This window comes from Sarcophilus harrisii, chromosome 2, assembly GCF_902635505.1.
Source record: "Sarcophilus harrisii chromosome 2, mSarHar1.11, whole genome shotgun sequence".
Classification (NCBI taxonomy): domain Eukaryota; kingdom Metazoa; phylum Chordata; class Mammalia; order Dasyuromorphia; family Dasyuridae; genus Sarcophilus; species Sarcophilus harrisii.
The window spans coordinates 540,202,350-540,215,856 of record NC_045427.1 but is presented as its reverse complement, the minus strand read 5'-3'; the positions used below and the strand labels follow the sequence as shown (position 1 = coordinate 540,215,856).

General features: G+C 33.0%; 1 protein-coding gene across 8 annotated transcripts in view; it reads left to right on the top strand.

Moving 5' to 3' along the window:
* CHD2 (chromodomain helicase DNA binding protein 2) overlaps window positions 1-13,507 on the top strand; it is a 187,260-nt gene that overhangs the window by 122,617 nt on the left and 51,136 nt on the right. For all 8 annotated transcript variants that reach the window (XR_004232431.1, XM_031955540.1, XM_031955533.1 and 5 more), the window contains 6 exons: window positions 2,425-2,613; window positions 4,114-4,276; window positions 5,205-5,357; window positions 7,326-7,397; window positions 10,949-11,098; window positions 12,181-12,329. Coding sequence is in view for 7 of the 8 variants with exons in the window: in XM_031955540.1 (XP_031811400.1) it covers window positions 2,425-2,613; window positions 4,114-4,276; window positions 5,205-5,357; window positions 7,326-7,397; window positions 10,949-11,098; window positions 12,181-12,329 (876 nt within the window). In the remaining variant the exon portion in view is untranslated. The remainder of the gene's footprint in view (window positions 1-2,424; window positions 2,614-4,113; window positions 4,277-5,204; window positions 5,358-7,325; window positions 7,398-10,948; window positions 11,099-12,180; window positions 12,330-13,507) is intronic.

Below are 13,507 nucleotides of genomic sequence, written 5' to 3'. Positions count from 1 at the left end.
TACATGAAGAGAAGAAGTCTGTGAGGCAGAATTAAGAAAGGACTGTATTCCAGATATGGAGGACAGCTAATACAATGCCACAAAAATTGGGGGGTATAATATCATATTTAATCAATAGAGAGTTCTGTTTGGTTCATCAGCGTTTAAAGTAGAGAGCAATATATAGTGACATCAGAAAGATAGCTTGAGACACTATTTGATTAGTTCTAAGATCAAACTTTTATATTTATTTAATCTAGGAGGAATAGTGGGAACCACAGGAGTTTGTTGAGTAGGAAAGTACTATGGTCTTAGCTGTACTTAAGGAAAACTACTTTTTTAACTGAGCTGGGAGAGACTTGAAATGAGGAGGGGGAAATAATTGAGAGACTATAGCAAGGGTCCTCAAACTTTTTAAATAGGGAGCCAGTTCACTGTCCCTCAGACTGTTGGAAGGCTGGACTATAATAAAAACAAAAACTTTGTTTTGTGGGCCTTTAAATAAAAAATCTTCATAGCCCTGGGTGAGGGGGATAAACATCCTCAGCTGCTGCATCTGGCTCACGGGCCGTAGTTTGAGGACCCCTGGACTATAGCAATAATATAAGTAAGAAGTAATAAAGGCCTGAATTAAAGTGATAGCTATGTGAATAGAGGTTAAGTTAGGATAGGGGTAGGATGTGAAAGATATTGTGGAAGTTGAAACATCACCATTTGGCCAATGATTGAATGAATGAGTGAATGAAGTTAATAACATGAATTGGTGACATTTTTGACAAGATGACCCCAACAGAGTTTTAATCATGAAAGATAATATATTAAGTATATTTTGTTTTGAAAGGTAGGAAAGTAGATCAGGAGCTAGCCTTGAATCTAGAATAATCTCGATTCATATTTCATCTCTTACATATACAGGTGATGTGATCCTGTGCAAGTCGTTTAACCTCTCACTGCCTCAGACAACTCTAGGAGTTTAAGTTTCAGAACCACTGCTGATCTTAATTGGTTGAAGCTGTTTCCTCATCTGAAATTCCCTACTTAAATTAACTAACAGCTTCCAACAAAAAAAATTATTATTTTGTATTGTGCATTTTGTTAACTTTTAAGCTTCAAACAATGGTAGTTTTTATATGGTATGCAGTCCATAATAGGAAAATAAATCTTGTAAAATATTGATAATTTTATTTTTGAGAGTAATCTGGTTATAGAAAATTAATAGCATACTATCTTGTATGTACTAAGATGAATCTGCATATGCTTTTATTTTTTTTTTTTTCAGTAGTTATGATAATTGTGTTGATTCATGCACAATTTTTCCTGGAAGTATGTGTTTATCAGACTACAGAGTGGTATTAATGGTAATAATCATGGAATAAAGTGACAAAGTCCACAAATATGACTTCAGTTAATATAGAATGTAAGGCACTGTGCTCTGTCTGAGCTGAGTGGGCATAGCATAGGCAGGATATTCGCCAAGAATGAATTTGGGGTTTTTTGGCCTTGATAAGTCACTGTTCTTTGTATTTGTAAAATAATTTCCCCTTTATTTTATACCTCTGATAGTTTTTAGTCCCAATATTTTAAATTGCTGTAATAGTTTTCATCAGCCTCATTAAAGATTATGACTTGCCTCAGCCATTGAACTCAGCATAGTTTTAGCTACATAATTTTGACTGAACGTATATTAGTTACATGTTTCTAAATTAAGTGTGGTCTTTTCGATTGTTTTTTGTGTTCCTGAATTCTATTGATGTCAACAACAACCAACCAGTTTTGTAGTTTTGTACATGCCTTTGTTTGATTTTCTGTAAGTAGAGCCCTTTAAATATTGTCTCCAGGAACAATACAGGCTTTTATTTAAGTAACAACTGAAATTTGTATCTGATAGTTGTTTTCAATTTTTTTTTTTTTTTTTTTTACTGAGGCAATTGGGGTTAAGTGCCTTGCCCAGAATCATACAGCTAGGCAGTATTAAGTGTCTAAGACCAGATTTGGACTTAGGTCCTCCTAACTTCAGGGCTGATGCTCTATTCACTGCACCACCTAGACGCCCTAATTCTTTTTTCCCAATTAAATTACCTTTTATTAGAAATTATAAATCACCATAATTTTCCTTCATAAAAGTTCCATAATTCATTTTCATAATCCTTTCTAACAAAAAGAAACTGGATTATTTCATAAAACAAATGTTAACTATTTAGGTAACCCAGTTAGTTATACTGGTTTTCTGATTTATGCTTAAATATTGGATTCTTTTTATTTCATTCCATTTTTATTTTTTGGTTTTCTGTTCTTATTTCTTTCTACAAAAATTCAAAATTCAGTAATTTTATCTTGATTAATTACCTTTTTATGAGGTTAATTTTATAATACAAAAATGTCTTTTTTTTAAGAAATTCAAATATATTTTCCTCATATAATTTAAAATTAGTATTTCATCTTTAGGTTTGAGTTCTGGGAAGATTTTGAAGATGACCATGGAAAGGGGAGAGAAAATGGTTATCAAAGTCTTCATAAGGTTCTAGAGCCTTTCCTTCTTCGAAGAGTAAAAAAGGATGTGGAAAAATCTCTTCCAGCCAAAGTGGAACAGATTCTCAGGGTGGAGATGTCTGTCCTTCAGAAGCAGTATTATAAGTAAGTTACTTCCTAAGGTGGCCAATAATTATATTAAGGCTGCAAGTGGAAATAAGCACTTTATATGAAAATCTTGCTTTTCTTTTTTCTTTTGGCCAATTCTGGATAATGGTGTTTTTTTGTTTTTTGTTTTTTTCCAAATCCTTCCTTCTTCCAGCCCTTTTTTGTTAGCACAAATGAGAATTAGTGCCATTCTGTTCTTGCTTGATGGCCAAAAACATAGTCCAATTCCCAGAGAAATAATGATACTCTTTCCTTTTTTCCTCCTTGCCCCAGGAAACAGATCATTATTGAAGAATATTCATCTAATAACATTGGAATTGATACAAAGAGAGGAACGTCCTTTCTCAACTGAAGTGTTCTAGGTGCAACAGATTTAGTACAAAAGGATTTGTGTAGTTGGTTTAAATTCTATTGTAGGAAGGCTGGCACTAGGTCAGATCATGGCTTCCATAATTTAAAACTGTACCTTCAGAGTTTTGGACCAGTTAGTTATATTTGAAAAGTAATGTTTTAAAATTATGTCTCCATTAAAATAAAAAATGAAAAAATGGTAGCATCCTATTTAGTTATGCTTTGTTAATAGTTAGCATACTTTAAAAAAGATTCTTTTTTTTCCCCTTTGTCTTGTGTTGTTAATCACAACTTACCTGAATTTGTAATCCAATAGTTTTCAACTGTTGTGACATGAAAAGGATTATAATACTTAGGAAATAAGCAATGAATCTTATTTAAAATATATCTGTGAACAATGAACATAGAAAGAGTGGGGAAAACCAAACACTGAAAATACTGAAATTGAGACCCATTTTCTTAGTTTTGCCCTACATTTGGAGCAACACTTTAATCTAAATAAGCTCTTCTTCCAATTTAGTTGACATCTGGAAGGAATTTTAGTTTGGTTCAATTTGTCCTTGCCAGCTGTATGTGTTTTTATAATGCTGCCATGCTCATATTCCTTTTTTTCTTCTTTTTTTGATGGTTCAAAGAAGAGAGTAGGTGAGCTAAGAAATTTCACAAGAAGTGAATGTAAAAAGTAGTGATGGAAAAATGAAAAACATACATTTATTGATGAAAGTTAGAGGACGGTATCCTTGTATACATTTTTAACCTAACACTTTGGCCATGTCATAATATTTAGCCACTGTACTGAATATTTTCTTTTTTTGGAGGAGGGGGATTACAGGTGTTTCATAGTTCTAAATCTATTTTTCTGGGTCTTGGAAGTAAGGGAATTCTTTGACTTTGATCCTAGTTAAGAGAGCTTGAGAAAAGAAACTTCATTAAAAAAAAAAAACTTAACATGAATCTTCATAGTCATAAAGTTGAGATATGCAAATAAAGTCATGAATCTGATTATAGTTATGAAGACCCAGAGTGTACAAGAAAAACATTTACTTTTCCCCCTGGTACTTTTCCTTGAAGCTTTTTTCCATTCCTTCTTCTTTTGGCCTATTATTTTAAAATTTTACCTGAGAATTATATTACTGACATCTACAGGTGGATTTTGACTAGGAATTACAAGGCTCTCTCCAAAGGGACAAGAGGCAGCACATCTGGCTTCCTTAACATTGTGATGGAACTGAAAAAATGCTGTAACCACTGCTATCTCATTAAGCCTCCAGAAGAGAATGAACGTGAAAATGGACAGGAGATCTTGCTGGTGGGTACTTATTTATATATAGCTATTGTCTCTTTTAAAAATCCACAAATAAATCCTTGATAAAATAAAATCTGTAACAAAACTTTATCTATCCTAGCTATCTTCAAATTCTTTTCCCTCTCTCATTCTTTTAGAGATTTGGTTTTGGGGAAACTTCTATTGAAGATTTTTTATTTATTTGAAGAAATTATCTTTTAAAAATAGCCAAAAAAATTAAGCTGGTAGATTATTTTTTACTGACTTAATTTTTTGTTTAAAATGCTTTCAAGAAATGTTCCAAGCACCTTCTTTATATTTATTACAAGTGCTATGGGATATAGAAAAAAAATACAATAAATAGCTCATTGGGGACACGGCAGGGGGCTATTATGATCTTCCTGAGAAACCAAGATTTATATAGATTAATAAATTAAAGAAACAAATAGAGTACATAGCAAATTGCAAAAGTGACTGTAATCAAATGTCACTGGTGATAGAAGTCAAAGTTAGGGAAGATGTAGGTTTGGGAATTATCCTCATAGACATGTTAATGGAAACTATGTAGATGAACAATGACTAAAAGATGAACTCTGACAATACTAAAAGGCAAGAAGAGAAGAAGGAATTACTCAAAAGAAACAGAGAAGCAAGAGCCAGAAAAGTAGTACCAAGTTGATCACTGCTGTCAAATACTCTAGAAAGTTTGAAAAGTATGAGAACAGAGAAGAGACCACTGGATTCTTCACTTTCTTAAGAACATTTTTAATAGAAGAGTGGTGTTAGAAATCAAATTATAAGGGGGTTCTCCATAGAGGGGTATAGGCAGATCCCAAACCAGATTACTTAAAAAGCATTCAATGAAAGAATTCTTTAAAATCAAGCACAGTTTTATGTGTATAAATGGGGAAATGTTTCAGCCTCATGATTGGAATGACTTTTAGTTCTTTAGTCCCTGATCAGGAGCAGTGGGAAGCTGATCCTCTTAGATAAACTGTTAACAAGACTTCGAGAGAGGGGAAACAGAGTACTGATCTTCTCCCAGATGGTGAGGATGTTGGATATTCTGGCTGAATACCTGACTATTAAACATTATCCTTTCCAGGTAAGTATTTTAAATAATGGAGTTGTAAGTATACGAAACTGACCTATAGTGAAAAATTTCACTCTCTTAATTGTTCTAAATCTAGAAGTAAATCTAAGAAGGGTCTTATTTTGAAATAAAATACTCATTTGAAAGTCACTCTTTTTCATTTGAGAAAGAAAAAAAGTAAAAGGTATGTTGCTTCTTATCTCTAAATAATGGAGAGGAAAAATTGGTTGTCTGATGAGGGAATCCCAGGAACTCAAAAAATGTAGTACATACCAGGAAAAAAAGAGTTGTTGAAATTTTCAGTGAACTTGGAATTGAATCTGGAGATTGTTGGAACTGGTTCTTTTTTTTGTTTGTTTGTTTGTCCATTGACTCCTAGAATAATTTTTTGAGTAGAACGTAAACTGTTACTACTCACTGACAATTATTCAGGTATGTGTTTATGAGAATACTCAACAAAAAAATTCATTTTATGTTTGTTTGGCAGTGATTTTTCTGATTTACTTATTTATAATGGTTTATATGGTGAATAGTTGAATTATATATTTTGTTTTTATTGTAGATTGAGTTAAAAGATTTGTTTCTAACTTGTTTGACTTTGACTGGAATGGCAGTCCTTTCAAGTAGTACCATAATTTACATATAGTTTTAAAGGAATTTTTAAGTCAGAAGGTGTCAGTTTTTTCCTTTTTAAATCATAACTTCAGAGCCACGAGCAGATCCTCTTCTAAAATGGTCTAGAATAGAACCATTCAAAACAGTTTAGAATTTCTAGTCTTTGGTATTATTTTTCTTTATTAACTCTTTCAGTAGTGTTTTATAGTGTGTCTTTTTCACAGAAATAGATTCTCTCCTAGTGTATCTCATCCCTACATTGCTTTTACTTTAGTGACTTAATGGATACCAAATACAATCAGAAAGTAATCTTCTCTTTGTGAAGCAACAATCCTGTTTTCTTTTTTGCAAGACCTGAGATGGAACCCATTTCTTTCAGGTTCTTGTCATAGTAGCTTTAGTCATAGGGTCATCTGCATTAGTAGCAATGAAATGGCTTCTTCTGATCTCAGAATGTAGAATGGGATATTGTAGGCCATATTTCTTTTTGGCTGAAAAATCAAATGGAATTTGTATACTCTAGAAGAGAGGAAATGAAATTTTAAGATGATGATTTGGTCAGAATAAATAACATTGGACCAGGAATTTAGAGATTTGGGTTTATTCCTGACTTTTTAACCAATTGTGTAACCTTGGGTAGTTTAATTTCTCCAATCTTGGTGTCATCATCTATAAAATGAAAATGATAATAGCTGTCTATTCAACTCATATGAAAATTGAGAGGTAGAAATAAAATAATGCAGGTAAAAGTGTATGAAAATTTAAATAAAAATTTGTAAAAGTTATGTGATATAATGAGCAGTGTGTCTATATATACATATGCATATGCGTGTGTATATATATATATTTATATTTACATATGTTGTGTGTTCTGGTATTTGTGCAATTGTAGTAAAAAATTTTATGAAAAATAAAATTATATGATTAAAAAAATTGCTTAAATCAGTATTAACTTAGGAGTTCCTTAGGAAATACTTTTCTCTAGGTACACATTGTAATTAGTCATATTGTTTCTCATTTTAAACTTGTTTGGTACCTAGACATATAATTAAAACAAAGGAGTTAACAAGGATTGGGTTGCCATTCTTTTCTTCATAGTCCTTGGTATAAGGTCTGATCCTAAGATAAGCCTAAAAGAGAACACTGAATCAGAGCCTTTCAGCCATGATCATGTAACAAGAGATCCCATGTCAGAGGTATGCTGCCTAAGCAGAGTCCTTATTACATAGACCTGGCCAGGACATTCAGGTTATTTTTAGTCTGTGCCTAGTGGGGACAAATGAAGGTTGCAAGCCTGTAGTGTTTTCGGCTTTTGATGCAGCTGATCTTCTTGACTGTTAATTCTTTGCTGATTTATTTCTACAGCGTCTGGATGGTTCGATTAAGGGAGAAATCCGAAAGCAGGCACTGGACCACTTCAATGCAGATGGATCTGAGGTATAGCATTCTCTACATGGTTTTGTTATAGGAGAAGCTTAGACTTTAAATCAATAATAATTGCAGTTCAGATATATGTAGTGCCTTGCAGTTTACAAATACTTTCTTTGCAATACTGTGAGGAAGATAGTGGGGAAAACTAAAATTAATTAATATACTGAGTTTTACAAGCAGTTTCTTACCATCATCTCCATTTCTGCCTTGGAAAAGGAATAAGGATTCCAAAACCTTGAGAAGATCACTTTAATTTGTTTCTCAAAAGCAAACAACTTCAGATTTGCTTATCTTCCTATATTTAAATAATAATTTCTTCTAGCAGCCACGCCATTGTTATATGGTTCAAGCGATAAACTTGCTGGGATTTGGAGAGGCAGCAGGGGCAAGATAATTGGGTTAGTTAGCTAGAAGGATTAGCTTTGATGAGGTGATAATATCAGAAGCTTATGTGTAAGAAAGAACTAAATTCTTATTAGGGCTCTACTGCTTTTTGGATGTGGCTGAGGATGAACTTCATGGATTTTCTTTGGATTCAATTTTACCAGGAAAGAACAAGAAATATGTATCTCTTAGTACTTTTATTATTCTTAATTTTAGTAACAGAAATATTTTTCACCCAGTCAAGCAATTGTTTCCAGCTTTGTACTAAACTCTGTGGAATATAAATCAATTAATCAGAACATGTTTATTAAGTGTTTTCTTTATGCTATTGTGTTAAATGTTGGGCAAATTGTAAGACAGTTTCATCTGTTGGGGATTTTACAGGAGGAGCAAATGTAGTAACTAGAAAAAGTATGAGATAATATGTGATAAATTAATCAGTTATATGGTTTTAAACTATAGATAATACAAGATTTCAGAAAGCAAAAACAATGGAAGCTATGCAGAAGTATGAATGTACTAGGGCAGAAAAAAAAAGAGGTAGAGAAACAGTGGGAAAACCAGATAAGTGAGATATCTCTGGGGAGGGTTGTCAGTAATCCCAAAGCTAGAGTATATTTTGAACATAAGAGACAGGCTTGTTGTCTCCTCAGTCATAAGACATAGAACACTCTTAAAATAAGTGTGTGTGTTCATCAGTAATGGTACTCTTTTTGCTTTGAGACCAAGGGTGGAGATCCCATGGGCACTGGCATAGTTTCATTTGGCAGAAAAGCAAAGCCTAGAAGACCAGTTAGTTGTCAGTTTGTTATGAAGAGGATTCCTTTCATATATGTGAGTGAGATCATATGATTATTTAGGTCTCCTTCAACTTTTCAAGTTTTGTGGTTTTTGTGAACTGAGTAAGAAAATTTTGCTTTGGTTATTAGTGTACTATTGTAGTAAAAAGTTATTCTCAATGAGTATTCTGGCTAAATTATTCAAAGCATAACTACTAAAATTTTAAGTATAAAAGGCATTTGATAAACTGGATACTGGTTGAATACCCATTATATCCCTTCTTTCTTTTTTCCTACTCTCTCTCTTCTTTCTTTCTCTGCCTCTTTCTGGGTATCTGTTTCATTCTCTGATAAAGTTTTGTGTTACCTATTTCTACTTTAAACAAACAAATATATTATCTGAAAATTCTCTAAGAATAGAAATAAAAATTATATTGCTTCTTTTGAGTTTTGAACTTATTTTGCCTTTTTTGGGGGGTGGAGGTGGGGGTGAGAGTAGAGAGGTAGGTATGTCTTTTATCCTGAAGTGAGAAGTCCCATCTAGAGAAATGTGTATTATTAGTTTCTAAATAGAAAGGCTTAGTACTTCCTTTTTTTATTTATTTATTTTTTTTCCTGAAATCTCTGAGATACTTCTTACTGAGTCATCTGACGGTGGCTTAGCTATTGACTTTCATTTCCATATCTAATTGCTAAGTAACATTTCTGCCATTTGGAAAGTGAAGTCTATTTTATCATCACCATTCCAGGCAAAACTGAGACAATTTTTGACTTATATAAATATGTATATACATATTGACATATGTATGTACTGATGTGTATTTAACCGTGATCCCCTCCTCCCACTTCCAAGTGGTATTTGACGTATTTGAAGACAGAGATCTGGATAAACATTTTCTTCATAATATATTTTTCATTCTTCATATTTCTTTGTGTACTTCCAAGTCTTGGCTTTGAATTGTTTCTTTTTTTTTTTTTTCCTATTTTTATTTATTTATTTATTTTTATTTAATAGCCTTTTAATTTACAGGTTATATGCATGGGTAACTTTACAGCATTAACAATTGCCAAACCTCTTGTTCCAATTTTTCACCTCTTCCCCCCCCCCCCTCCCCTAGATGGCAGGATGACCAGTAGATGTTAAATATATTAAAATATAACTTAGATACACAATAAGTATACATGACCAAAACATTATTTTGCTGTACAAAAAGAATCAGACTCTGAATTATTGTACAATTAGCTTGTGAAGGAAATCAAAAATGCATGTGTGCATAAATATAGGGATTGGGAATTTAATGTAATGGTTTTTAGTCATCTCCCAGAGTTATTTTTCTGGGCGTAGCTAGCTCAGTTCATTACTGCTCCATTAGAAATGATTTGGTTGATCTCGTTGCTGAGGATGGCCTGATCCATCAGAACTGGTCATCATCTAGTATTGTTGTTGAAGTATATAATGATCTCCTGGTCCTGCTCATTTCACTCAGCATCAGTTCGTGTAAGTCTCTCCAGGCCTTTCTGAAATCATCCTGTTGGTCATTTCTTACAGAACAGTAATATTCCATAATTTTCATATACCACAATTTATTCAGCCATTCTCCAACTGATGGACATCCATTCAGTTTCCAATTTCTAGCCACTACAAAAAGGGCTGCCACAAACATCTTTGAATTGTTTCTATGTAATTTCTCTTGTTCTTATTGCCATGATATAGGAATCACATACATAGACTTTTGTGCCATTTTGCAGACTGCATTTTCCTACACTTGGACACTTATTTTAAATGTACTATCCTTCTACTTTATCTTTCTTTGAACTGTAGTAATCTATTTATGTTCTTTACTAGTCCTAATTCACTCATGCAGATATTTTCGTGTGTCATTTTATATTATTTTACTAAATTTTATCTGCGCAGAAAAGTGAATCGATTTAAGAAAAACTCAATATTAAGAGCATTGTTTGTGATCATTTAATTAGATGTCTTTGAATATGAAATAAAGTGGCAAGATATTCAGGAAAAGAGCATGGAATTGGAGTTAGTGATTCTGAGTTTGAATTTTGGTTCTGCTACTCAACTGTTATGACTTCTATTAGGTAATTTCCTCTCTCACCATCTTGGTTTCCTCATTTGTTAAATATGGGTACTGTAATACCCATTGAGCTTCTTCAGGCTCTCATGCCTACTTTAGTGAACTGTTTGCTCTTTCCTCTTTTACAATAAAAGTTCACTTTGCCATCACCTGCTGGACAATCTTTTAGCTTCTATAAAGTTTGCCCATCATATCTCACTTTTCTTCACAACTGCAGGGGTTTCCAGGGATACAGGGCTTATTGGAGTATGAAACTGTTTCTGAGACAGACACGACATAAAGTGGTGTATTGCCTTATGTACAGGACTTCTGCTTTCTGCTCTCAACACGGGCGGGTGGCCTAGGAATTAACTTGGCTTCAGCGGACACTGTGGTCATCTTTGACTCTGACTGGAACCCCCAGAATGACTTACAAGCACAAGCCCGAGCACATCGGATTGGACAGAAGAAACAGGTCAGAAAAGATGTCAGGGTAGCTCTAGTATTAATCTTTGTAGGGATTCAGCCCTAGGCAATCTGTAAACTACAATGTGTCTCAAAAGTCTTAGTATAGTTTTAGGCAATTAAAGATATGATTTTTGAGATATTTTTTGCTTTCCTTCCATTTTATACCATTTCAGCTAGGCTAGACATCTACTGGACATTAAACAAATATAGTGCCTTTTTGTTCTTAAGTGGATTTACTTATGCACACACATACACACACAAAATATAGATAATATACCACTGAGGCTTTCTGTGAGCTATTATTTTGGCATTATTTTGCATAGAAATAAAACATATAATTTCTTCTCTTACTATATTTGTGTAATGATTACCTGTCATTCTCTTCAGTGATCCCTGTTTCCTTGCTTTTTTTTAGTCAAATATTCCCATACATATGGTTAGAAGTATATAGATGGCTTTTCATCAAGCATTTCATTTAATAATAGAAGGTCTGGAAATCCATCTGTGTTACTTATAACAATTTATGGTTGATAGGGCTTGATGAAAAAGACTATTTTTGTATTGTGTTCAATATTTGTTTGATTTTTATTTCAATATAAGCACTAATAGAAATTTTTGTACGTTTAAGAATACTTGTATTTAAAAAAAAAAAAAAAGAATAGTTTCTTCTCACTGTTAGCCACTTCTGAGTTTAGGAATGCTTTGTGTTTCTATACGCTTCTAATAATTGTTTAGATATCTTATTGCTATCAAACCCTTGTCAGAGATATTTGATGGCAATATTTTCTCCAGATGACAGCTTAATTTAATTACTTATTCTAGATTTTTAATTTTGTCTGCAAAAGCCTTTAAATTTCATGTAATTAAATGATCATTTAAAAAGAAGAATACTTTTATTTAAGATGAATATTTGCTATAATAAACTACATGTCTGATTAAAACTGTCATCTTAATGGACAGAATACAAAAATTTACAGTTGAAGCTGAAAAGAACTGATTCTCCCCTTCCCAAAAAAATGAGGTATCATACCAATTGTTCTGTGAGTAGATACTTGTCAGATATAATCCTCATTTTACTTTGCTCTGCAGGTGAATATTTACCGCTTAGTTACAAAGGGGACAGTGGAAGAAGAGATCATTGAACGAGCCAAAAAGAAGATGGTGTTGGATCACTTAGTGATCCAGCGAATGGATACCACAGGCCGTACTGTTTTGGATAACAACTCGGGAAGGTCAAAGTAAGTACCAGAAGGAGGAGGTAAAACAAATCCAACTGACTATGGACTTTAGACTATGTATTGTTTGTCAATCAACTGCCCCTGATATGAGGGGATCATTCAGAAGTCATGTTGGAAATTCTTGACTACCAAACAAAAGGAAAGTACATTAACATCTATGTTGTTTGGATAGAGAGAAGGTTTCTCTTTTTTTATATTCTAACACTAGCATCAGTTATTCTGGGGTTTGGGTTTTTTTTTTTTTTTTTTTAATAATGTTTTTGGCTCTTACTGTCTATCTTCTCTTTTTGTTTCTTGGTCCTTTCTTTTTGCTTTCAATTTAATAAATATTTCTTAAGTACCAATCAATGTGCTAAGGAACTACATTATAAGTGTTAGGTACGTAAAGATATTAAAAAAAAACAATAATTGCCTTCTCTTGAGGGGATGCAATATGTTACACAGAGAAGTAAACATAAAAGAAATCCAAAGCAATTACAAAAATGTAGAGAGCTCACTAGTGATGGGAGAGTATGAAGGACTCATAGATTAGGTGATACTTGAATTAGTAATCCTTGAAAGATGCCAGGCATTCTAAGAGGTGGAAGAAGGGAGAGAGAGAGACAGACAGAGGCAGAGAGAGAGAGAGAATATGAATATGTGCTCCCTACCTGGAGGTTAGCTGGAGTAAAGGTTCAGATATAGACCTTGCAGTGATATATATTGTAGGCCATTGTGGCTGTGAACGGAGTTTTGGGAAGGAGAATAGTGTTTAATAAATCTAGAAAGGGAACCTGGAACCAGATTGTGGAAGGTTTCAAGGATCAAAGGAATTTCCATTTTACCTAAAGAATTGCTTTTTGGGTAGGAAAGTCAGATCTGTGCTTAAAAAAATATCTGGTTATGTAAGCTATCAAGCAGCCGTAGTAGGAATTTTAACATTGTCCTAACAAACTTTAATACCAGACAAACTTTGCCCATTAATTATTAATGAACACAAGTGAATCAACTAGAATCAGAATTTTTTTTTTACTCTTCATAAAAATATTTGTGCTCAGATCCTGTAGTTTCTTTCATTTAACAATTGATATGATGATATTGAAGACAGGAGTGGTATAGGAAGAAGAAAGCATATGTAATTATCTTTAGGAAAGAAGACAACTGTTTCTTAGTAACTATGCATATTTCAAATTACATTT